This window comes from Meriones unguiculatus, chromosome 16, assembly GCF_030254825.1.
Source record: "Meriones unguiculatus strain TT.TT164.6M chromosome 16, Bangor_MerUng_6.1, whole genome shotgun sequence".
Taxonomy (NCBI): domain Eukaryota; kingdom Metazoa; phylum Chordata; class Mammalia; order Rodentia; family Muridae; genus Meriones; species Meriones unguiculatus.
The window spans coordinates 32,432,746-32,459,840 of NC_083363.1; the positions used below are offsets into that span (position 1 = coordinate 32,432,746).

At 48.2% G+C, this 27,095-nt stretch overlaps 1 protein-coding gene across 2 annotated transcripts in view; it reads right to left on the bottom strand.

Annotated features, from left to right (window-relative positions):
- Positions 1–27,095, bottom strand: part of Rftn1 (raftlin, lipid raft linker 1) — a 201,743-nt gene that overhangs the window by 73,055 nt on the left and 101,593 nt on the right. The window contains exons 4-5 of one of the 2 annotated variants that reach the window (XM_021636247.2): positions 26,008–26,116; positions 1,392–1,740 (exon numbers count right to left, since the gene is read on the bottom strand). In XM_021636247.2, coding sequence (XP_021491922.1) covers positions 1,392–1,740; positions 26,008–26,116 — 458 coding nt within the window. Of the gene's footprint in view, positions 1–1,352; positions 1,741–26,007; positions 26,117–27,095 lie in introns of both variants that reach the window. The other variant, XM_021636246.2, reaches the window with a different exon arrangement.

A 27,095-nucleotide genomic window follows, 5' to 3' on the forward strand; every position in this document is an offset into this window, starting at 1 on the left:
TCATGTTCCATGGTTCCACAGACACGCTCCTTCTCAAAACTCAGCATGCCCAGGCCCCAGCTCTAAGATGGAGCTTCCAGGAGCCTTACACCAGTTCTAAACCTCAGCTACCATCAGGATGGGATAGAAGTCTATCTCAGCGGGATGAAAAAAGTCATACGAACAGCTCTAAGCCAAGGATGAAGGTCTTGAGTAAATGACAGCTGTATTTCAGAAGGGAGGCAGCCCCCGTCGCATCTCTGCTTCAGAGCAACCCTACAACTAGATCTCAGATCTGACCATCCTATTCTGACCATCCTTTCTTCTCAGGAAGTACTGTCAGAGCAATAAATAAAATATTTCACTGTTTCCTACTCTCTAAGCACCCTTATCACTTACAAGAAGCCAAATTCAAGCACTAGCTAATGCACAGCAGAAATGGCCACTGGGGACACGACAGAGAAAGGTCTACACAGATGCCCTCGTGAGGCTTTGGTCACCTTCTAAAAGCCAGAGAGGCCCCATTGCTATCATAAAGACCTCACTCAACGGATTTAAATTCCAAGCGAAAGTAGAGAAAAAGAAACTGAAAACTACAAAAGGCTTCTGGGAAATCTTTTCATCCTATTACACTGGAAAGACCAGTCAGAGAGATAGCACAGATGGTGTCAACCCCACCTTCATTCAGTCCTGTGCGAGGTGTGCCGGCTGCCAGCCTGAAGTGGTAAGAGAACACCGGAAACCTAAGACTGGATGGAAAACAGAGATGGTCCTTGAAAGACGGCACAAAGCCTGGTAGTCAGTCGGGAAGAACTGATAAACGTCTGTTATGGCTGTGTTGTTATGTGAATTCATCAATGTAATAACCATTAGCACTGAGAGAGAAGAAGCCCCACACTGGTGGCCTCTGCCTGACGGAGCACTTTCTCCATGGTGCCCGTCTTCAACGGCATGTGCTTCAAGCACTGAGGACACTTCTATGCTAGTGAGCAGAAATACTACGCCTGCATGGCACGCCCTCCATAGCTGCCTCATGCCCTTGCTCTGGTAGACATTAGAAGCAGAAGGTCCAAGCTCACCAGAGAGAGGCTCACAAACACCGCCTCTGAGGGTGGAGAAGTGACTATTTCATCTAGAAGCCACTTTCGGAGTCCCTGCGAGTCAGTTTCCCTGGGCTAAGATACCTGCCACGATCCACAACTGCAGTAGGCGAACAGCTGTGCAGCCAAGACAGCCTCTTCCTAAGCTTTCTCTGTTTGAGGTCCTGCTGTGTCTACACGCTAACTCCACTTCTCTTTCCCTAAGAGGCCCTGGGGAATGCTAAGAAGCCGCTGGCCTCTCTTAAGTAGGTCAAAACTGGCACTGACACTTACTCCCCGAGAGCTGCTCTGCATGCCCATCTGAGGGCTCACCCTCTGGTCCATCCAGGGCTGGACTCAACCGCCGCAGAGGAATATCACCAGCCTCTATCTCTTCAGGAGGGGCGATGCCTGCCTGCTGGATACAGGGCACCTCCCCTGCAGATCCTGCATTGGGCTCCAGTCTTCGGTTCACCCCTGCAGTGGCAGCATCCATAACTTCAGCCTTTGGGGTATCATTTTCCGAGGATGCGTGGTCCCCAAAGGCATGTTTCACATCGTTGGCATCCACAACACTGTTGGCAACAGGCAGGAAACGGCTGCCAGTGGCTGAGTTCACAGAGGACTGGTACTGAGGTATCACACTAACGAACTTCAAGCCCCGACTTGCGGCCTCCTGCACCTGGGAGACAGAGGAGAGAAAGGACATCTTGTAAATGGGACACAGGCATGGCCAGGCACAGAGACCTCTGTGCATTCCTAGCACAAACACAAGGACCACCTACCTGTAGAGGCCTGGGGGGAGAAGTCAGGCCTGGTGGGTCTCACGGTTGGAAAAACTTAAGCATTTAGTTCTCTCTCTCTCTTTCTCTCTCTCTCTCTCTCTCTCTCTCAGTGTGTGTCTATGCCGTGTTACACAGAGTTGTGAGCTGCCTGACGTAGCTGTTAGCATCTGAACTCAGGCCTTCTACAATACCAGCAAGACTCTTATTGCTCTGACACCTCGCCGCCATCTATCTATCTATCTATCTATCTATCTATCTATCTATCTACCTACCTACCTACCTACCTATCTATCTATCTTTGAGACAGGGTGTCACTATGCAGCCTCAGCTTGCCTTACACTATAGATTCTCCTGAGCCTGCCTAGTGCTGGGATAACAGAAAGGAGCCACACTGACTGGCTTTGTTATTGTTGTTGTTGTGTGCGTGTACATGTGGGCGAGAATGTGTGTGTGATACATGTGCACATGGGTGTAGGGGCCAGGGGTCAGTATCAAGGGTCTTCCCTTGACTGCTTTCCATCTTTACTTTTCAAACAGGATTTCTCAATGAAACTCCTCTGTTTGTCTAGGCTGACTGACCAATGACCTCTGGAGAGCCACCCACATCTCTCTGCCCAGCACCCAGCGGTAGAATTATAGCGTGTGCTGCCAATTTCCATTTTTAACCCGGGTTCTGGGGTGCCACACTCAGGTCCTCACGCTTTTGTAAAAGGCACTTCACCAGCTGCACAGATCCCTGAACCTTTTATTTTCAATTTTTTTTTTTTTATGAATCTGGAAAAAAACGGTTCTGAAAGAATAAACACCGTCAAACAGAATCTGAAAGAGGAAGTTCACTCGGGTGACATTTATTTTTTTCTCCACCACCCACATCCAGCCCAGGAGGCTGCTGCACAAACTCTGCACAGCTCAGCTCCTCACTGCTGGGTGGCAGCACACGACCCTAAGAGCCATCCTTTGCAGAGAGTAGTTTAGGCAGAGGACCGAGGTGGGGAATCTGATGGCCATCCTTCCCAGTGCTGACCTCAGGCCTGAAGGACACCATGGAACCCTCAGAGCACCTCTGACTCACAGCTAAAACCAGGCCCTTGATCCCCAAGCCTGATATACACACCATCTCATGCAAGGAGCCAGGAAGCTGTTCTCTCCCACTCCTTGAGCCTGAGGGAGGAACACATACATCTGTCTACAAGGTGTCTACAAGGTGTCTCCATGGACCCAGCCCCCAGGCAGTTGGATTTAGTAATAACATAATGAAATCAAGTACAACAGCCAAAATGAGGAGGTGGTCTTCCAGAGATTTCCCTGGCAAGATGCTCAAGCCATGGGACCCATGAGCCAGGAAGAGGGCTTCAGAGCCACGGAAGTCCTAGGCTTTGCCTGCTAAGTGAGTGATCGCAGAGACCCTCGAGGCTTCTGCAATGGTCAGCTATAATCAGGGATCAACAACAAGTACCGGCACGGAGCTCCTGGAGAAGTGTCCTCTGCAGCCCTCCTTAGACCAACTATCCTAGGTTACCCACGGTCTCATCACGGGTCCACGCAGAAAATGCAAGAAACAAGTTCTACAGCAGCTGCAGACGTACACTCCAGTCTTTTATAGAAAGTCCAGCCTGTGCCAGAGAAAGCAGGAACGATATTAAAGCTACTGTGCAGCGGCTATGTGCGGGGCACTGCTCTGACAGTTACACTGTGTTTTGTTTAATCATTGTCTCCATTTTAGATGAGGCCTAGGGGTGAAAGTTGTAAGTGCTCTGTGGGGAGCCAGAGTTCAAAGCCTGGCCTGGGGTGAAACAGGCGTGAGACCAAGTAACCATCTCCCAGGGCTTCAAATCTGTACGTGTGTGCGCTCACTGTGTGGACTCAGCTTTACCTTACGTTACTATAAGCAAAAACCTGAGGAGGACAACTTCAGCAAGAAATTCACCTTGATCTTAGCTGTCAGGTTTTGGGGTTTTAGTCCTTTGAGCTTCCTTTCTCTCCATGAAGGGAGAAAGGAAGGAAGGAAGTAGGGAAGGAGGGGATGAAAGGAAAGATGGAGGGGAAAGAGGAAGGGAGGGGAGGGAGGAGAGAGAGCACACACCTGTGCATACATCTGTACTCACTAGCTTTCTTCATCCCCACTGGCTCAAATTATTCTTCAAAGGTATGCCATGAGGAAGCAGGAGGGGAAAATAAAATTCCCAAAGTCCCTCTTCTCAATGATTAATCTGTGAGATTAATCATTTTGAAATTATTTTGGAGAGCTTCTGAAAGATGATGCAAAGTTTTAAAAGAAAAGAGTGAGGTGCTAATTACATTAAAGAGCCTTCTGCTTAGGAAGCTACTGCCCACAAAGCATAGCTCTGAGCTTCCTGGCAGAACGGGCAAAAGGAGAAAGTCACTGAATTGGGCAATCCTCACATGGACATGAGCAAGCAGCTCGTGGGCCTACTGCTGCTCCAGAGAGCAAACGGCCTCTTCCTTAACTCAGTTCTGCAGTGGAGCCATAGCAATGGCAGGGCCAGAAGGCTTGCAGAAAGACCAAGCTGGGGCCCGGTCCTGTTGCTCCGAGGCGTGGGTGGTGCAAGTTTTCAGTGCCTCAGAACAAGAGAACCACCAGCAGACAGCGTATGGCAAGTACAGAGACCAGGGCCTAGCGAAGGTACCAGCATCCACTGTGACTGCTGCTCTCTTCTGCCAGCCTGGAGGTTTAGCAGCCATTCAAAGACTGCAGGGGCCATGAGGTAGAAAGGGAGAGGTTCTGCACTCAGTCCAGGCTCACCCCAGACCTTTGTGTCCTCAACTACTCTTGTACCGAATTGATTCTCTCAGCCAGTGTTCTCAGAGGGAGGTTTACCTGTGATCCCACCTCTCAGATACCTTAGATCTACAGAGGGAACTGTTCTGGGGTGAGAGCCCTGTAGCCCAGAATGCGGCTTAAGACGGTCTTGTGTCTGAGTGCTGTAGGGCCCTCTGCAGCAGGCCTGGGGCGTTCCGCACAGTTGTTTTCACAGTGACGGAGTGGTGGTCTGCTGGGAAGCCACACTTAGTGCATGCATGCAGGCGTGTGAACTGTAATGCAATGCCTGAGTGTGAGTGTTCCTTCCTGGAGTTGACCTCCCTGGGAGTGCAATGGTGGTGCATTAAGCTTCCTGCTCTGGAATTCAACAACCATCTATTCATTCTCTACACTGGCCCAGATCAGCACATTGTATCAGTACTAGGGAGGCTGACGCAGGAGGATTGCAAATTTGAGGCCAACCTGGGTTACACAGAGTTTTCAAGGCTAGCCTAGGATACATATGAGACACTGTCTCTAACACACACACACACACACACACACACACACACACACTAAGTGGGAAAGATGTAGAAATGAGGGAGGAAGTAGGAAGAAAGGAGAGAGGGAAGGAGAGCGAGATTAGGACTGTAAGCATTATATAACGGAATAGAACTGAGGTACGATTTGGGGCAAAACTGAAGAACGCATTCATAAAAGCAGTAAAACATGGTTTATATTTTACAGTATTATGCTTCACAAAACCTACTTGAGGATCAAATGCTGCCGGAGGCTTTGAAGAATGAATAGAATTTTACCACACGTCTGAAGGAAAGGGAGATGGAAAATCTACATTAAAGGCAAGAATAAAAATTATCCAAGTTTGAAGATGGGTAACAGCTTGATTTGCTACAGAAACTTCGAGAAATTTTCTTCTGGACCATGACATGAGAAGCCAGGAACATCCAGAAAGAAGGCTGGCCAAAACCCTCACGGCTGGAAGCCCACATGCCTTTAGACACTAAGTCCACAGAGGCTCTAGCACCACACGCAGGCAGCATATCCCTGACATTCCCACCTTGGTAGCACTGGGAGCAAAGGGCAGAGTCTAGGGGGAAGATTACAAGATTACTTCAAACTCATCTTGTCAGCACGGAACCCTCTAAAAAGCAGCTGACGTTAGATGTGCCCCGTATCCCAAGTTTTCCAGGGACTCCACCTCCTGGTACTTCAGATGAAGCATCTTTGTGTGTATCTGTCTGCAGCTCACCTTTTGCCCTTCAGGTGGGCTCCTGCGGAATGAGGAGGTGGAGGGATACTGACTTCTCATGCACAAGCTGCCCAACTGTGCAGCAGGAAGAGTAACAAACCCTCTTCAGCCAGAGACCAGCATTTGTGCACTAGAGAGAGGGCTCCATAGTCAGGAGTGCATCCTGCTCTTGCAGAGGACCCAGGCTCAGGGTCCAGCGCCCACGTCTGATATTGTACAACAGTCTGCAACTCTAACTTCAGGGGATGTGATGTCCCCTTTCGGCCTTCACAGGTTCCTGTACTCATAAGCACATACCCCCACAGGGACATGAACATGTAACTTAAAATAAAACAGTCTGCTTAAAAAAGATCAGTATTTGTCCAGAACCCAGGAGCCTTGATCTCCTGATGTCTACCCTACCCTAGTGCAGACACTTTCATTTCTCTCTCTCAGAAAATCATCTGACCAAAACTATGGCTAACCAGAGTCCTGTCTGTTTCTCCTTCATTTGGTTATTCATCACCTCTATGGAACAAGTCTCAAATGCATACAAATGGCAGGCACCATTGGTGTAGATCAGGGTTCACCAGCTTTTCTCCACCTCACTCCCTCCTAGTCATGTAGTTTCAGCTCTGATAATGCTTGTTATTCCCACATTTGTGCCTGTAGTCCTGACTGTATGTTCTGACCAATTCTGCCATGGGCACAGCCACTGGGTCCCCACCCACCTTCCCTCTGAATCTGGAGACATGGGTCTTTCCCCAGCTCCTCCCTTTCTTACCTACCTATTCATACATTCAGCCACATCCTGCCAGATTCATCCCTCCCAATGCTGCACACAGCTAAGGCCACCTTCTTCTAACCCCACAGCTGGACACCATGGCCTCACCACAGTCTCCAAGAGCCCGAGATCAAGTCAGTATGAAGGTGAAGTTGTGAGTAATCTGGTCACCTCAGCCATGGAGCTCCCAGACGCTCACATGCACAACCACAACTGTAATGAGGCAAAACAGCAATTAACACTGTGTAACTCTTCTAGGAAGTTCATCTGCATGCATTCCATTAGGTCCCAAACAGCCCCTTCCAGCACAGGAAGCCCGTCCCACTGGCCACCGCTCAGAAGCAAAGCCGAACTCATCCTGAACACCTTGAACCTGGACTGCAAGTCTTTCCCCAGCACAGCCTCTGCGGAGATGCCCATGAAATGCCTGTCTAACTTCATGTACACTGCCCTCTCCTCACCTCTCCTGCCTTTGGACTTCTGGGTAGGTCTGGAGAGCTAACTACTGCCTTTTGGACTGAGCCAAGACTTGATCCAACACTTTACCATGTTGGAACAAACTCCGTGGCTAATGGAATCAGGATGTTAGAGAAAAGGTGTCTTGAAATTTAATTATATAAAAGTCCCATCTCAGTGGGGGAAAAAGAAAATCAACTTTGGCTACATAGTCAAGGAATCACTTTTATTACACACACACACACACACACACACACACACACACACACACACGCCATTCCCAGAACACCTACGATGAATTAGCGGTTACTTCCAGTAGAGTCCATATACCAGCCATGGTGAAGCCAGGGAGAACTGAAACATGGTTCAGGCTTACTTCATAAGTCATAGCAGCCGTGCTATGCTAAGCTCTCCTCACCCACAGGGGAGACACACAAAGCCTCTGCTCACACCTGAGACTGATAGGGACAGGACATGTGGTGCCACAGGCAAAGGTCAGAGACCGGTTCATCTGAACCCAACAAGGGACTTGCCGTAATTAACTCTATGTCACCCTGTCTATGTTATGGTGACCGGATGTTTGGTAAAGTATTATGCTAATCTGAATGCTGTTAGAGGGTACTTTAAAGGTATGGCCAACATACAAATGGCAGGCACTGTTGGTGTAGACCAGGGTTCACCAGCTTTTCTCCATCTCAGCTGACTTCCCATAAAGTGTGTCAGTTCTACAACGCAGCAGGCCCCAACCAACCAGCTGAAGGATTTAAGGCCAAGTGCCCCAGACAGTGACTCCAGGACCTGGGGTGGGGCTGGGGGAGGCCAGAGGGGCTGGGTGCTTGCTTCTGCCCAGCTAACAGGCTGTGCTGAGAAGAGCTCCATACTGATCAAGGGAAGTGACAGCCACAGCTGGTGATCTTATTTTCCACAAATTATAGAAGCCCGTAAATCATCAGCAAATTAACACTGATCAAAACTTATTAAAAAAAAAAAAAGAAAAAAAAACTAAAAGAGTTGGTTTATGCAGTATAATTGTTACTGGCCATATGTGGCTGTAAAATTAATTCACATGAAAACAGTCAATTCCTCAGTCATCACTAGTGACCACCTTACTGAATGAAGCGCGCCGAGATTTCTGTAATGCCTGAATGGTGTAGCTGGTACATAGCTGCTATCAAGCGCGCTGCATCGTATAAATGGCAAAAGATGGGGGCGGGCTGGAGACCGTGCTCAGCGGTTAAGACCATATTCAGCTCTTACGGAAGACCAGAGTTTGGTTCCCAACAGCCACACCTGAAACCACAGCTCCAGCTGACCCAATGTGCCCTCTGGCTCCTGCAGGCTTCCGCACTAATGCACACAGCCACACATAGCCACACATCCATACGCATAAGTTTTAAATTTTAAAATAGAAAATATGGAAAGAGTCTTAGGAATCTAATAAATCCCAAATACACCTTGGAACAGACGGTCCACTCTAATCCTCCTCAAAATTCTAAGGCGTGTATTACACCCCAAATATACCTTAAAGCCAGACTACTGTCCACTCTATCTCTCCTCATGATTCATGGGCCCCTGCTGGGGACCAGGGCACACAGCAGAAGTCTGCAAACAGAGCTATGAGCAGTGTGTATCAGGACTAGGCACAAAAACTGCTGTTCTGGGTCGCACAGTTTACGGGAGTCTTGACGGTGAATATTTTATCACATACACACAACCCTTCCCATTTCTGTCACGTCAACCGGTGTAGCTTTCTGAAGAGACAGCCTCAAAATAATATGAACATGAGCTCTCATCTGAAGCTGCCTGTAGGGACGTATCAACACTTGGTTTCTTAACAGAGTGCTTTGCTGGGCATTCCATGAGGTGGAACACCATACAGAGATGTGGTGCTGGTGGTGGTGGTGGTGGTGGTGGTGGTGGTGCTGGTGGTGTCTTCTCTGGTGACCCAAACATCTAGGAATGAGTATTTGGCAAGGAGCCTGAAGACCTGAACCTTTGGATCTGACTCTGCATCTTACTACTTATTCCTCAAATTAGTCGATCACCTAAAACATGGGGCTAGTAATACTCGTTTACCCCTTCAGTCAATCATCTTACACCTACCATGAATCCCTACTATAATGGGTAAGACTAGGTTCTGGGGAAGCACGAAAGTGGCATTACCCTACCATTCTGAATGTCACGTCTTCTGAGAAACCCTGAAGAGTTAACCTTCTCATTTCCTTGACTAGACTCAGTTTGAGATCCCTCCTGCTGGTTCTGAGATCTTGGTGGTTGCAGATGAGGGGAAGTGATGCTTTTGATTCTCTGCTATTAAGGGTGAGTTGGCAGAAAGCATGAGGCATGCTGTGGTAGTTCAGCACACCCAATCTCCTTAAAATCAAAGGAAGGGGCTAGAGAGATTACCCAGTAGTCTCTCAGGGCTCTTAGACAGTACCCAGGTTTGGTTCCCAGCACCCACAGGGCAGCTCATAACTGTAACTGTAATTACAGGGGATCCAGTTCCATCTTCCAGTTTCTACAGGCACCAAGCTAGCATGTGGTGCACATACAGGCATGCAAGCAAAACACTGTGTGTGTGTGTGTGTGTGTGTGTGTGTGTGTGTGTGTGTGTGTTTAACATCAACATAAACCAAAAAGAAAAGGTTGGGTATGAAGAATGGACTGACCTCAGGGAAGCTCTTAGAGCATTCATGAGCCCCTGCCAAGTGAATGGTACCTCCCACAGTGGGCTGGGATGTCAATTAACAAGACAATCCTCCACAAACAAGCCCCAAAACACCCCCACCCCCATCTAGATAATTCCTCAATGAAGAATCTCCTCCCAGGTGTTAAGTTGACAATTAACGCTGACCATCCTAGGGACTAGGCTGGTTAGACTTTTGTCAGCTGGATGCTGCTAGTGTTATCTGGGAAAAGAAAACCTCAATTAAGAATATATTTTCATCAGATGGCCTGCAGGCAAATCTTTTAGGAGGCATTTTCTTGATTAATCAATCAAGAAAATGGTGTGGGTGAGCAAGGATGGTCCTGGACTATAAGAAAAAGCAAGATGAGTGAGCCATGGAGAGCAAGCCAGTAAGCACTGCTCCTCCATGGCCTCTGTTTCAGTCTCTGTTCTAGTATCTCTTGCTGATGGACTGTGGCAGGGACACGTAAACAAAAGAAAACCAACACAACAACAGAATAGAGGCTAGTTGTTTTGAAAATATGTTCACCTGAGATTTTGAAAAACCTACGTATTGGTTATCCCTAGCATCTTTCTTTGGTTTTTGGAAACAAAGTCTTTCTCTCTGTAGCACAGGCTGACCTATAATTTACTAAATGTTTCAGGTTAGCCTTGAACTCAAAACCCTCCCGCCTCTGCTTCCCAGGTGCAGGGGTTACAAAGTGCAGCATCACTCCAGGCTGTTTCTATCATCTTCGCAGACAAGGGAACTCAGATGAAGCACCATGTAAACCTGGGTTTCTAACGTTTTAACAACTCAAGTCAGCCTTCCCTTCAGGAAGAAGAAAGAAGCAGCAATCTTAGGCTTAGTACCTACCATTGGGGTGAGCGATGCCCCAACCTGGGCCTCTGTGTAGATGAGGTAACGAATTTCCTCAACTACCACCCCCCAAACAGGCAGCCAGCCAGCATCAGGAGCTGCTGAGTCGGCAGCCCCAATTCCACACTTCAGTAACACCAGCGACCCTGAAATGACAGGCTGGGGGCTCTGAACATCCAGGGCTTATTAGAACTCCAGGGAATTTTCTAGAAGCCTATCTGTAAAGTCTTCGTGGAAGTCAAACCTCAGCACAAAGTCAGACGAGGGAGGCAAGACAGGAGCTTTGAGAGTGTTAGGAGAGCAGATGCCGCCTTCACACCTCCCTGCTTTAGTATCCAGCATTTGTGACTCTCCCCACCATCCCCCAACTTGCACAGGCTTCCTCGGCATTACTGAAAGGCACTTTAACAAAACGTTGAGACTCTGCAATTGGGTACCATCATGCTTGGTTTAACCCCTGGTTTAAAAACCTATTAAAAAAAAAATTCCCTTGAGTCCAAACTAACAAAAATGCCATGTGGCCTTAATGGTGGTTCAAAGTTCCAGGGTAAATGCCACTGTTAAACTGCAAATTTGGAACTGGTTTCTATTACAATGTAGTGGGGAAAAAATGCTTTATGTTCCTCTGTCAATACACTGGAGAACATAGGTATAGTTTCCGGAAGATGGAAGTGACCTGGGAGAATTTTATATACTATGAAAAGAGGGTCCCTCTGTGTGACAGACAACTATTTGGGGAATGAGGGGGGATCTGGGAACACACACAGTTAGAAAGGATTATTACTGATATCCAATAATTCTTAAATCTAACACTCAACACATAGAGAGAGAAACGTAATTACTATAATTACATCATTTCATCCCGTTCCCTTTCCCTACCCTGCCTTTCAGGCTACCCTCTCCCGCTCCTTCCTAAGTTCCTGGCTCTTCTCCTTTGTCATCATCACACATACGTATAAATGATAACTCAAACCTGCGGAATCCACTCAGTATTGCTTGTATGTATATGATTCCAGGGATGACCACCTGGAATTGGATAACCCATTTGAGAACTCATTTCTGTGGTGACTGCTTCTCCCTCACTCGGCAGCTGTGAGAATACACCACTGCTTAACTTCAATTTTGTTTTCCTTTTTTCTTTCTTTTGTGGTTTTTGGATTTTTTTCTTTTCTTTTCTTTTTTTTTTTTTTTTTAAAGCTGTGTAGCCTTGGCTGTCCTGGAACTCACTTTGTAGACCAGGCTGGCCTGGAACTCACAGAGATCCTCCTGCCTCTGCCTCCCTGAGTGCTGGGATTACAGGCATGCGCCACAGCAGCCCACTCATTTTTTCCTATGCACCCTATTTCACTCTGCATGGCTTCAGAGTTCTCTCCTAGTAGAATGGACTCAATATGAACTCGGTGCATCAGAACCTGTGTGTGGCAAGCTGTTTTCCTCAAGATGGCCACCATCACTTCTCGCAACCCCAGAACCGTTCTTTCCCACAGAGATGGGAGTCTTCAGAAGTGTCCTGTACTTGAGTCAGTGTGGGTGTCTGTGATGCCCCTCCCAGTAAGTGAGGTGGAGGATCACGTGACATTTGAGGCAGCCCATAGGGTTCCAATGAACTCCAACCTTGTTCTTTTAGAGTCTGGCTGTCACCGTTTGAGGAAGTTCAAGTAGGCAGAGAGCAACAAGTAGACCCCCAGGAACTACAGCACCTGGGGGGGAGGGGCACATATGGCTGCTTCTGCCCAGAAGATTTTGGGGCCAAACAAATGGTTGTTATTGTTGAAAGCCGATACCTTTAGGTGGCAGATACATGCTATCAGACCTTTATGAGTCTCTTCCCACATCTGCACCGCTCCCTCCCTTGGTGATTGGAGGGAATTGCTCACTTGGTATGCCAACCTCCTACCAAGTGGGACTGCAGGCGTGAGTCACCACACCCCACTTAACATCCTTTGAAATACGATGATCCCCACTAATTCATATCCGTAAGTGATTCCAGACTGCAGCAGCTTCTTCAACAAACACCCAAACCCTCCATCAGAGATGGAGTTAGGAGTACCTGCAAACGTGCAGAAATGTAAACGAAGAGAATGCAAATGTTCCTTAGGAGTGGGCCTTCAGGGATAAGAGCAACCCTCATTAGCCTCTCAGTTTGTGAGGGTGCATCCAAACTGTGGAGGCAGGCACATACCCATGAGAGAAACACTCACTATCCTGCACCAGGCTTACACTATTAATAGGCTCAGCAAACTTGTAGGCAAACTCAGGCTTGCTTCTTGTTTATCACAAGTTACAAATATGCAGCAGAGCATGAATTAATGATGATGTACTATTCAAGAGTGACAGAACGATGGAACTATACCCACCTTCCCAGGCACAGGAGGAAAAAAGGGGGTCACAGAGCCTCTGAGCTCGAGGCTTAGGCAGCACAAAGAGGGGCTTCCATCATCCTCTGGGGAGCGTCTCAGAAGTTAGAGAGGCGACCGCCTTATATTCAAAATGGGAAGCCATTGAAAATAAAGTTTCCACAGCAACCAAACAATGAACAGTTCTATCAAAACACTGTCTCTACTGGGAATATGCCTAAACATTGTATTTTCAGTTTTTCTATCTTTTTACATAGTTTTGTTGTTTGTGCCCTGTATCACCATCTTTTAACCCCTAGAATAACATCCCTGTGACCTGAACCATTATCATTCCTGGTACCCATTTCTCAATACCTTTACAACATGGGGATACAGCCACAGACTGCCACTGAAGGTGTAGAGTTAGAAGAGGGTCCCTAGCAATTAGGGTGGGAGCTGTCTCTGGCATGGACTCTGTTGCCTGCTTCTGGATCACTTGCCCCTAGCTGGGATGCCTTGTCTGGTCTCAGTGGAAGAGGATGCACTTAGTCCTGCTGTGACTTGATGCCCTGCTGTAGGTTGGTGATGGGAGGGAGGGCTCCCCATTCCTGAGGGAGTGGGGAAAGAGGGAAGAGAGTAGGAGGATGGGACCAGGAAGAGAAGAGGGAGGGGGCTGAGACAGGGATGGAAAGTGAATAATAATAATAATAAAAAGAAGTGAGTTTCTTGGAACTTTATTCTGTTTTCTCTTATTCCTCAGTCGCATGTATAACAATCATCAATTTGGATTCTCTGGCTTTCTACACATCACGCTGCCACCCCCACAGTGACAACCTTCCTTAGTTTTCATTCTTTCAAACACTGAAGTCAAAAGTGATCCAACAAATGAATCGTTCCAAGTTTAGATTTTTCTCACAACTCTGTTGCATTGAAGGCAATGCTTATTTTTAACTTTAAATTAAAAAAAAAAAGGAAAGAAAAATTGGGAATATAAAATAATAACCCACACTCTGAACTCTGATGGCATCTGTTAATTGAGGAGGTGAGGAAAAAAATACATTAAAAATATCAATCAACAAATATGGGTGGGCTCTATGAAGAACAGAAAGAATAGGAAAATGTACCCAGCAGGGCTTATCCATGAGTGTCTATGGCACTGAGACCCAGTCTGCACCATCCTTACCTCTGACCTCTTTGGTAACAGGAGAAATAATTTAAAAACAAGGTAAGAAGATAGACACCATTAGCAATCTCGGGGATTATCAACTTAGGAACCATGAAGGGCCTTGCCTCAGTGGCTGCCGCTTAGGTTAGTAGCTGAGAAATCTCCTCTACTGGAATCAAGCAAAGATTCTAGAACCGAGTCATTAAAATCCCAGACGCCCTCTGGAGAAGACTGGCTGGTTTCAGAAAAATGTCTCCCACTTGCACTTTCTCTCCACACCCACCGGCCCCTCTGGCCACCTTCAGCACCAGACCAGACCCTAAGGACATCCTCCCCTTAGGATGGAAATTGTCTCAAAGGAAAAAAAGAGAAAGGAGGGGAGGGGAGGAGAGGGGAAGGGAGGAGAGGGCAGAAGAGAAGAGGAGAGGAGAAGAGATGCAAATAGAAGAGAAGGCGAGGAGAGGGGAGGGAAAGGGAGGAAAAGAAATCCTGTTGCCCTGGATCTCAGAAAAGACAACAGTCAGCAGCGACAAAGTGCAGCTCCCAGTGTTGGGAAGACAGCAGCAGGCAGCTGAGGCACTGCCAGGATCACCTCACTCCACAGAGGAGACACCCCAGCCCTCACACCCCACTTCTCCACTCATCTTTTGGATGACAATTGCCTGGCAGACAGGAGGCTTCACAGAGGGATGTTCAGCACTGTACAGCTCCCACATGTATTCCCCGACAGTGCACAATTAGCACTCAAAGCACAATCCTTCTCATCAAAAGTCCACCTATATCCTGACAGCATCATAGAACTAACACTGTTAGCAATCTCGGGGATCATCAACTCAGGAACCATGAAGGGTCTCACCTCAGCGGCTGCTGTTTAGGTTAGTATGGTATCACTGCTCTCAGTGAGACATATCTCTGTCGCCTCCCCACCCCCGCTGGTGGCAACGGCACACCCCACACTTGTAACCAGCCTGCTGCAAAGTAGTATGTGGGAACACGCGTGCGACACCTAAGCCAGCCACTTCCAGGGATCGCCGAGTGAGCCGCCAACCGCCCCAGACGCTGACTGGAGAGGCTGTGAGTTACCGGACGGAGTCGCCGGCTGGCTGTCTTCATTGTCTGCCTGCTGCAGCCTCTCAATGAAGAGAGTCTGGCAGCCCGAGAAAGGCATGGCTGTCACTTTTACCCTTCCCCCACCCACTGAGTCCTGTGCCATCAGCACAGAGAAGAGACACCAGGCAGCCAGCCCAGGAGGCAAAAACAGTCAAATGTCTCAAGAGCTGACACGGAAACGGGGGCTATTCAACGTGATACGTATGTCTGTGATCCTAGAACTTGGGAGGCTGAGGCAAGAGGATCACTTCAAGCTCAGAGCCAGCCTGGTCTGCTGAGCAAGTTCCAGGGAAGCCTTAGCCACGGACTTGAGACCCTTTCTTGAGTGAGTGAGTGAGTGAGTGAGTGAATGAATGAATGAATGAATGAAATTAATAACAGGACACAGAAAGTTAAAACAGTCAAATGAAGGCCTCCCCCTGCATCCTCAACACTGGATATACTCCCCCCCACCCCAGCTATGTGGCAAAAGAAGAGCCAAGGAGAGCTGTCAAACTTCTGCTATGGCAAAAGTAGCTATGGAGGCAAAACAGGCAGAGTCAATCTCTGTATCGGGAAAAAAAAAAAAAAAGAGCAAATAAAAGGAAAACCGGGACCAGAGGCCCTGATGGCCACCCTAGCAACAGAGATCCACCCGCAGAACTCAGGGAGACTAAAAAGGAGGCCAAGCTGGCCTTCTGAAGAAACAGAAGCACCCACCCACATTCCTGTCGCCCTTCCCAGGCAACCCTGAGTGTTGTTATCTACGGATTGCTCTTAAACTCAGGCTTTTAATAGCTCTTCCGAATATATATAAATATTTCTTTTTTTTCCTGAAAGAGAAAAATCTCATCCTCATCCCATTTTTAAAATAAGAGTATTTTTTAAAGAGATGAAACCATTCATTTCTTCATGTTTTTTTCGCAAGCAGAAACTAGTGGACCGTTGAGCCCTGGTGGGTACTGAATGTCAACATCGCTCAGGTGGGAGGTTAACTCTCCGCCTTAGCATAATGTGGTTTGAATGAGACGTCCCCCATGGCCTCAGATGCTCGGGCTCTTGGTCCCCAGTTTGTGGTGCTGTCTGGGAGGTTTGGGAGCTGTGGGTTTGCTTGAGGAAGTATGTCAGTAGGGGTGGCTTTGAGGTTCCAAAAGCCAGGAGACATATCAAGTTCTCTCTAGGCTTGCTGCTGGTGGCTTGAGAAGTGAGAGCTCAGCTGTTCTAGCCACCATGCCTGCCAGTTGCTTCCTCACTAGGATGCTGACAGACTCTCAGCCCTCTGGAGCTCTAAAGCCCAAAGAAACCCTTCCTTCTTTAGCTTGCCTGGCATTTTACCACAGCAACAGAAAGGTAGGTAACACACACCCTGAGGGTCAACGGGGAGTCATGACACTCATGGCATACATCATGAATATTTTCAATTACTCCCAGCCCGTGCTGCTTTTAGTTGTACTGTTTCCTAAACAAAATGTCTCCTTGCGTTCCCCCAAACATCTCTGCTTATGGTGGTTGAGTTCCCCTAATAGTTCTATTACTGCTGTGTGAAAGATAAAAACAACAACAACAACAACAACGGGCTGGGGTAGTAATAGGCTCAGTGGGTAAGGAGCTTTCTACACAAGCAGGCAGACCTGAGCTCAGATTCCCAGCACCCCTGTCAAAGCTGGGCACAGAGGGCGTACATCTAGAACCCCAGTGCTGGGTGCGGGGCAGAGATGGGGCCCTTTGAGACGGCTGTTTAGTGAGACCCTGTCAGGGTGGGGCAGGAAGTGATAGTGCACATCACCCAGTGTCCTCCTCCAGCTGCACACACGCGGGCGTACAGCTTCCCCTTCAGACAAGGATCGTCATCGTCTGAGGACATCGGTACATGAGATCTCTTCAGGAAAAACTGACTCAGTCTTGAAGTAGGAGCGCCACTGGAGTGAGTCTTTAAGAATTCTGCCACACGGCTCTTTACGTTTTTGATGTGTGTTGAAAATTATGAACAAGTTGAAACGTCTGTGCACCGGCTCCCAGCGCAGCCAATTACAATCTCACTAGTGGGGGAAAAAGCAGCGGGCGCCAGTGTGTGATGCATCTATGTGCCCTTAACCCCAGCACGTGACAGACAAAGACAGTGGACCGTGGTCAAGGTCAGCCTATGACCTTCACTAAATAAGTAAACAGCAAGAGCAAGGTGAACTTGAGCAAAGATTTGAAAGAAATGTGAGAGTGAGCCAAGCAGGTATCTGGAAAAGGACCATTAAAATGATCTCCACTGCCAAGAGTTAGACCCATATTAAGTAACACTCACAGGCTGGTACAACAAGCAAGAAGGCAATAGGCACAGTCCTTACACACACACACACACACACACACACACACACACACAGAGAGAGAGAGAGAGAGAGAGAGAGAGAGAGAGAGAGCCTGTACATGCTGGCAGGCTTCAGCCCTGACACTCTAAAATGTAACCTCTCAGAAGACAGGCACGGGATATACCCACCAGACTTCCCAGCACCTCTCACAGCACAAGGAAGGGCTCTGAGTCACCTGCACTGGAACCCCAAATCACTTGTTCGGAAGAACCCATTAGTGGAGGAAAGCTTGAGTTAATTTAATAAGTGGTTTGAGAGACAACGCATATGGGAATAGATTTAATAAAAGTTAAAACTTCCTACAGCATAAAGTTCATAAAGCATTGAGGGGAGGCTGTACCAGTTTTCTTCAAGTAGCTTTTACAGGGTAGTGCAGAGATTCTGTACATAAATTTAAAGGAGCCAATGGGGCCTGGGCAACTGCCAGGCATGGACAAGCGGAAGACAAAGGCTAGCCCGGAAGGACTCTCCACCTCAGCCTTCAACTGCTGGGGTTACAGGTGCATCCCACGGCAAGCCCAGCTCACTTGTGCCCCTGTCTGAATTTACACTAGCTTCAATGAAAGGGACTTTCCCTTCACTTTTTGTAAAGATTGACACTGAGCACACGGTTCCTTTCACAGACTCCGCACTCATGTAAGAGTGGGTGAGGCGGAACAGCGTGTGACTGCAGACTGTCCCTGCTGCCACCGTCATGTGTGAACTCTAAGAATGCCGATCCCAGATGATATATGCATGGCAGCAAGCAGGGGAGCTGGATGTCTGTGCTGGATGTCCCTGAAACCTCTCAGATTACAAAGTCACCAAACACAAAAGATGCACTAAAAAAAGGCTCAGAATGAAATTGCTTCATCGAGTGTAAACGTGGGGGGAAAAAAGAAGTAATTCCAAATCTGAGAGATCTGTAGAGTTTAAAATATGCATGGCTAATACCTAATATCAAGTGGAAATGTAGTTTCTGGAAATGAATCCCTAGGAGGTTGTATGTTAAATGGAGTGTGTTGGCCCACATGGGTAATCCCAGGCTTTAGGAGGCTGAAGCAGGAGGATCAAGAGTTTGAGGCCAGCATGAACTACATACCAGGACTCGGCCTCAAAGAATAGCTTCAGGTTAGGGGAGGTGGTTCCTTGGCTCGCTGCACATGCATGAGGGCCCAAGCTCCACTCTTCAGAAGCAATGTAAAAGCCAAGTATGGAAGTGTGCACCAGGCCCGTGCTGTGGCCCGTTCGTCATAAGGCAGAGAGCAACAGAGGAAGACACTTCGTGTCGACCTCTGGCCTCCATGAGTGGGCACCCAGACACCTGTGTGCGTGACACATACACGCAGACACACACTCAAGTTACATATTAAAAGTGACCCCAAACCATTTTTTTTTCTCTTGAGGAAAACAGCAAATTTTCTTTAGATTTTCTTTAGTTATCTTCTTTCTGGACGTACTGCTCCAGGTTTCACGTCCCTTATGACGGACACTCAAAGTCACAAATGACCCATCTCAATTTAGGACACTGAAGTGTGTTTAAACGAATCAGTTTATGGAGCAATGCCAGGCTTGGTCATGAGTACAGGAGGTAAATTCTTAATACTACTAAATTTTAAATTATGTAAAGTAGTATAAAATATTTTCCTGCTGAACACAGTATCTGTCACATCTCAGATTCTGAATGGTTCATTTGCTTAAAACAAAAGAATGTGCAATAGTTCACCATTTGCTGCAAAGTTTACATCTGGCAATACTCAATTGTGTGAAATACATTACTGAAGGGATTTCACTTTTAACATGTATTGTGCGTGTGAGTGAATGCACACACGTGCTCACGCCACAGCCTGAGTACGAATGCCAAAGAACAAGTTGATCCTCTCCTTCTACAACATGGGACCAAGGGATCAAACTCATGTCCTCGAGCTTAGCAATGAGCCCCTCCACCCACGGAGCCCTCCTGCTGGTCCACATTTTCTAGGCAGGGCCATCAGACCCTGTAAAACAGGTGGTCCCGCTGTCATTTCTGTTGAGTACACTTGCTGAGGAGGTAAACGCCATTGCTCATCAGAGACGTGAAAGCACGGCGGCCATCAAAGCTGGAAGCGCTGATTTACTGGAAGATCTGATAGGCAGCCATGGCGTGCACTGGGCACCTTGTTCGGCAGACGCTAGGGTGTGTGGATCTGTAGATGGCACTTGTTTGTTGTCTGGGTCAGTCCCAGTGAATCTGATCACTTCTCCAGAAAGACTCGCCTGCCCTTGCCCTACTGTGTTCTCATGTGCCCACGAAATCTGCCATGGTGTCCCCAAGCCTCCTCCCCCTCCCCCCATCCCCTCTCTGCAGTAGTGAGTGCTAAGCCCACTTCTCTTCTGCCAGCCTCCAAATCACTTTTTCCACACTGAAGACACTTCATTCTGGGATTCCATCTTTTTCTCTCCTTCCCCAAGCCCCGAACCCTCACTTTTTTTCTACACCTTTTAAAAAAGTTGCACTTCTCATGGTTTGAGGACGGGAGTGCAGTTAAGTCAGCCTCTCTGGGTCTGAAGAGAAGGCTCAGGGTTGAAGAGAACTTGCTGCTCTCGATAACGCCTTTTTGGTTTGTTTATTTTCTGTTGCTGTGATAAACCATGATCAAAAACAACCTGGGGAGACATAGGCGTCTTTGCCTTACATGTCCTGATCACAGTCCATCACTGAAGGACATCAAGGCAGAACTCAACCAGGAGCAGAAGCAGGAACCACAGAAGAAATCTGATTCCTGGCTTGCTTCCTCTGGCTTGCTCAGTTACGTTTTACACAGCCCAGGCCACCTGCCTAAGGAATGGCACTGCCAGTAGTGGGCTGGGCCCTCCTGCATCCATGAAGAATTGAGAGGATACCTCACAGGCATGAGCACAGGCCAGTCTGAGCTAGAAAATTCCTCGTTCGAGTCTCCCTCTTCCCAGGTGTCTCTAGGTTTGTGTCAGGCTGAGGCCTGAAGCTATAACAGATCCCCAGGACTCACATCAGCAGCTCGCTCAGGAGGGCAGGCGCCTTCTCTGGCCACCGGTGTACCTGCAAGCCCCGGGTGCACGTTCATACCCGCCGACATGCGTGCGTAAAAGAAATCTTCAATAGGATAAAATTAAACTCTGGCTTCCTACCTTAGGAGACCAGATACTCACAAAGCCCCCAGGAAGTAAGTGCTGAGCCATTTCTGTCCCCCAGGCAAAGTGACCGTACTGGCATTCTGTTTCGTTTTCCCTCAGAACGTCAAAGCTCTAGGGTTTTCCCCAGAGCAAGGTATCAGCAGTGTCCTTTGTCAAATGCAGTCCAATAAATATCGATGATGGTGCGTTCTCTTCCACTGGGCATAGCCCAAGCCTTCCCTGGTCTCCCCACAGTTGTTCTCAGTCAGTGTAACACACTCCTAACTGAGTGGTCCTGTGGGTCTCAGGCCCCATCACCAAGGAGTGAGGGCCTTGGGTCTGAGGGCAAAGGTCATCTGCACCAGGGAAATGTGGCCTCTCCTGCCTCTCCCTCATCCTACAGATGAGGGAGCTTTTACCCAGAGAAGCTGGGCATAGTGGCTACACCTTTCTACCTCTCAAACCTGTATGTCCACAAAAGGGACTGTGAGGGAAGAAAGGAGAGAGGGAGAAGAGACGAGATGAGACACTAATTTCTTTTTCTTCTTGCCTTGTTTGTAATTGGGTTCAGGGTCTTGCATGTGCTAGGCAAATGCTTTAGCACTGGGCTGTAGCCCAGCCCTTTGATTTCTGAGACAGGTTATCACAGTGTAGCCCAGGCTATCCTGGAACTCTTGGCCCTCCTGCCTTAGCCTCCTGGGTGCTGGGATTACAGCTCTGCCATGACCCACCACAGTCCTTCTGCTGTTTCTAGTGGCCCTGCTCTGAGGCCCCACCCCTTCCCATTCCCAGGGTCCTCACTGGAAATCTAGCTGAACTGGCTAGAGCAAGACCTTGTCATGTGATCAAAAGAACCCTACCCCATGAAAAAGAGACCACTTTTGCCTACTTATCTACCCCACACCGAAGACAGAACCTGGCCTGTGTCTTTTCACACTCTTGCCCCCACAGGCATGCCACCGTCACTGCCCCCCCCATCTCACTACACAGAGCCTGACTGCACACCCCTGCTCTTAAGAACCTTCCCTGGCTCACTTGGCTTCTCTGCAGCCCTTGGGCCTCTTCTTCCTTGGGAAGGGTAGATCCTGGCCCCACTGTTCAGCAATCCCACTTCCCTGCCAGCTCAGTGTCCTCTTTGAAGATGTGCCAGAAGCAGGTATCAGAAGATGAATGAAGTGACTTCAAAGAGCTCTTACACATGCAATTCTCATTCATACACGTGTGCCGGTGACACTCGTGAGCCACTACCCACTTAGGGTAAGAGGCAGCCATGGCACTGGCTCCAGCCCCCTGCTGTCATCACTTTAAAGCTGGGCCACTATTTTGGGTGCAATAATGGCTCCTGCTTCTCTGGCTTTCCTGGAAGGTCCAGAGAGGGTAAAGAGGTCTGAACACACTTACGAATGAACACGCAGGCCCCTCTCTATAGGGCTCTTCATTCTACTCTGGGAACAGGATATGCTAGAGGGCCTCACAGATAGCCCAGACTACCCCTTAGGATAACAGCTGAACCCTTGCCCCAAGGGAATTCAGGGGACATTGTCACTCCCACAGTTCCCTTTGCCCACTTGGCGCTGGGACTTGGACAGTCTTGCTAAGCCTTCCCATCATCTGCATTTGAAATGCTCTGTGGTTCAGTCCATGATTTACATACAGGCAGGCTGGCTAGCTGCTGCATTGCAGGATGTGAGAGGGGAAAACAGAATGCAATGACCCAGATTTAACCACACCAGAAAAAGCACTCAGAGAACTTCAAGAGGCCCATGGGAGGGAAGATTCATCTTTACGCAGGTCTCTTGACCCCCTGTGTAAGGATCACTGTGGAGAGAGGACAGCAAATTACAGCATCGTCAGCAAGTTCTACACGACACAGAGAATATGACTTTATTTTTCCAAACTGTGGAAAATAATAAGGTCTCTTCCCCCTTCTAGTCATGTTTTCTAGCCAAAGCTTCCACTAATTTAAAACATTTGGTGGGAAAATAATATTGGGACATTGTTCTTAAGGGAGAAAATCAGCTTGCTTTGAGTTAATCTCTAACAGGCAGAGAATGTACGCTTATCTCACAGGATGGGACAATGACACATCGGCTAATTACCATCTTATCTGAAGACACATCTACTCAGCCTAGGGAGAGGAGCCATTACTTCACACAAACAATGACCCAGAAGTGAAGTAACGATAGCAAGCCACAGGCACAGTCATTAACTATCAACAAGGCCCAGAATTTTTTCTTAAACATAGAATTGGCAATCGGTTGTAGCAACTACAACCGATTACAAATGAACCCTCAGACGCTGGCACTTAACCATTCATATACAAACATATCCATATACATGTATTCTATTAATATGAGTGGGAAAAAGAATGCTGGGATAAGAGGAGAAATTGGAAGTCAAATAAAGCACAGCTAACATCTTCCAGAGCTGACCCTACATAGATGCTGCATTAAGGAACCACAGCAGCCAAGCAGCACAGAGAACAGGGAATGGCTTCCTGAACACCTCCTGGTGCAACGCATCTACCACACAATGGTCTGGTCTGGTGAGGGCCAAGGCACCTATCACTCGTTTTCAAATGAGCACACTGGAGACAGGATAAGAAGCCTCTCTCCCACGTCTTCCCCACAGACCCTCAGCTACCCTAAAGCAACCGAGTTGTAATCATATGACCCCCATGCTTCAGGTCATCAGTGTTCAGCTTCTAGGATGTCTCGAGCCGACTTGCTTAGGGTATGGCGAAGAAGATGGCCCTCTCCTGTAGACGCTTACAGGATTTAGGAAAACATGGTGGTCCTTCCATCTACCCATGTCTATACACCAACAAACTACCTCCATTCTTAAATAATCACCCACATTCTACCAGAGTGGAAAAGTCTTCACCATCCTAGAAAAATTAACTAAATTCGAACCTTAGAGCTCATCTGGCTCCTGGTTTACGGTTCCCGGCCCCTTCAGATGTGAATGATTACTCCCAGGGACTTGAAGCCTGAATGTTCAACAAATGTCGAAGGCAGAGGGAGGAAAGGAGGAAGGAAGGGAGGGAGGGAAGGAGGGAGGGAAGGAGGGAGGGAGGGATGGTAGAAGGGAGGAAGAGAGGAAGGGAGGGAGGAAGGAAGGGAGGAAGGGAGGGAGGAAGGAAGGGAGGGAGGAATGAAGGGAGGAAGGGAAGGAGGGAGGGAGGAAGGGAGGAAGGAAAGGAGGGAGGAAGGAAGGGAGGAAGGGAGGGATAAAGGGAGAAAGGGAGGAAGGGAGGGAGGAAGGGAGGAAGGGAAGGAGGGAGGGAGGAAGGGAGGAAGGGAAGAAAGGGAGAGAGGAAGGAACAAACAATTCCCCTTAAAGGACAATCTCATTTCTCCACGCTTCTACAATACTCCTCACAAGGTCTCCTGTAGCATCCTCTGCTTGAGAACTGGCTCTCTCTGGCCTCTTCTCTTCTTTTGCCCCCTCCCTCTCTCCCTCCTTCCCTCCCTACCTACTCCCAGTGCCTCAGTCTCTCAAAGGTGCTAGTCACCGTTCTTGGAGGCTCCTTAAGTGTCCCAGCATAGCCCTCTCTCCACGCACTCCTCCCCCCTCCCCTCTCAGCTTCCACCCCTTCCCATCCCTGGACCACACAGGCAGCCTCTGCCACATGTAATTCACTTCAGCTGCTTCCTCCAAGCAACGTCCACCCACTGTGCCCACCCATCATTACCACAGTGAGTTTGTTCTCCGTTATCCCAGCACTTAGTTCTAGTCCTCGATCAATGTGAACAATCAACAAGATTTACTAGAGAATTCAGTAACTGGCTATTTGGATCTCAAGTGGCTGTTTGGACCTGTGTAGGTCAATTAGAGTCAAGTTCCTCGTGACATGTCAAAAACAGCCTGCAGGTACCACTGTGGTACTGTGAGATGAGAAGGCACTGACAAACTACCATTACCTCGTCATGTCAAAGCTGCCATGGTGCACAACACATCACTCACACGCCTCTGGCGGGGCTGCTGAGTACCAGTCACAAGAAAGCATGGCACCCAGCCTTTGGGTCCCTTTCCCCTAGCTGGGATGCCTTGTCTGGCCTCAGTGGGAAAGGATGTGCTTGGTCCTGCGATGCCAGGGTGAGTCCCCATGGGGGGGGGGGGCTCTGCTTCTGAAGAGGAGAGGGGAAAGTGGAGCGGGTTGAGGGTAGGACTGGGAGGAGAGGAGGGAGGGGGCTGAAATCAGACTGTAAAGTGATTAACTACATTAATTAATGGGAAAAAAGCATGGCACCCATGAGCATACAGAACCTGAGACTTGCTAACAATAACCACTACTGGTTTATGTGTCTACTCTATTATACTTTTTCCATCTTTAATTTAGAATGTATCCTTTGCCCTCCCTCTCTGTATATGTACACACACACACACACACACACACACACAGGAAATTTACTATAAAACACACAACAATGGGAGATATGGCTCAGTTTGGCAAAATGCTTACCTAGAACGACCAAGACTCTCAGTCCAACCCCCAGTACCACATAAGCCAAACACGGTGATACATACTTATAACCCAGCACTATGGAGACACAGGCAAGGAAGATTAGAAGTTCAGGGCCATTCTTGGCCCTGTAATGACTCTGAGGCCAGCTTAGACTCTGTGAGATTCCATCTCAAAACAAAACAAAGAAATGTATGCCATTCTGGGCCTGCCACAGCGCACAGAAACGTTGCAATGGTCTGTGCATGGAAGTTAGCGTCAGCACTCTCTGAACGCTGTTGAGGGGTCAGTGCAGCACACTGGGGGACTACATCAAAGAGAATATGATACCCACGAAGACAGAGCTCAGCTGCAGTCTGGAGTACAGCCATCCCTTCTACTGTAAATATCATGTAGAATTCAAACAATGCCTGCAACTGGGCATGAAAATGCCCCCAACTACCTCCCACACAGAACAAGCTCAATGCCAGGCACACTTGTAGGACGCAGGCAGTCCCTGCAGGTAGGCAATGTTGCTTGGTACAATGCCTGTACCTACTGGCCTACTCCCAGGCCATGGAAGAAAAGGGCAACAGAGATCTCCTAAGACAACAGAGCATGGCATCTGGGAGTCAGACCCATTTGAGTGTGCCCAGTGGTGGGCCAGGAGGCCTGCTGGCTGGGATCCAACTCCAGCTCCTACAGGAAAAAACACAGGGTCACCCTGGCCTCAGCAGGAGATTCTTCTTCCAGAGCCACCTCCAGCTGTCCCTGTGGTGTGGCTGGCCGGCTACCTGCTCTCCAGCCCACTTAGGGGCCTGTCCCGTGAGCCTGTTGCTTTGGTCTCACTGTGGTGCTCACCTTCTTAATGAATTCTGAGATGAGCTTCTGGTCTGTCAGGTGTTCTAAGGAGGAGCAGTAATCCAATTCCAAGATGTAGCCTTCATTGGGAAGCTCAGTCTTTGGAGACCTGAGGGGAGAAACAAAGAGTGAAATCCTGTGGTCTATAAAAAGAATCCCAGGATAGTTAACGAAGCCCCCAAACCTTTCCTGAATGTAACCAACAAAACAGCATGGCTGGAAAACAATTTAGGGTAAACAGCAACACATGCACACACACACACACACACACACACACACACTCACATACATGTGAGTGCACCTCCATGTGTATGTATGTACATATGTATGTACGCATCTCCAGGCCACTGAAAAATCTCCAAGAAGGTTGGGCATGAGAGGTTAACGCAGGAGGACTGAGACTTTGCAAGCAGTCTGGGTATCTCAAAGAGAGGTCACAGAGAAAGAGAGAGACAAGAAAGAAAGAAAAGAAAAAAGAGAAAAAAGGAAGGAAGAAAAAAGGAAAGAAAGGAAGGGAGCGCAGGAGGGAGGGATCAGGGTAGAGTTGGTCTCTCTGTACAGTATCATCATAGAATGATAGGTATAGACAATACGGCTTATACAGCAAACAGTACAAAAATGTTTGGCTGCAGGGGCTTTCAAGTAACATATTTCCTTTGGTTTCTATCTTCTTGGAAAAGGGTTAGCAAAAGACACATGCAGCCAGTCACAGCGCTGGGCTCTAGATGGAGCAGCCTCTTGGGGACAGGGACTTGGGGCAGCAGTGTGGGGCTGATTAAAAGTGACTTCAGCTGGAACTCTGAGAAGAAAACAATATTCACATATCACCTAGGAAATTAATTTGTAAGGCCTCCAAAGAGCCCAACCCCTACCAGGCAGAAGCTGTCAAATCTACCAAAGTAAAAGATAAATCAAAGACAGTCTGGGATGGGCAGTGAGGTGGCGCCGAGAAGCATTTGCTGCCGAGCCTGATGTCCTAAGTTCAATCCCTGAGACCCACATGCAGAAGGAGAAAACAGGCTCTCAGAAGTTGTCTTCTGACTTCCACATGTGTACAAGAGCATGAGTGTAGATATGTGTGTGCACGT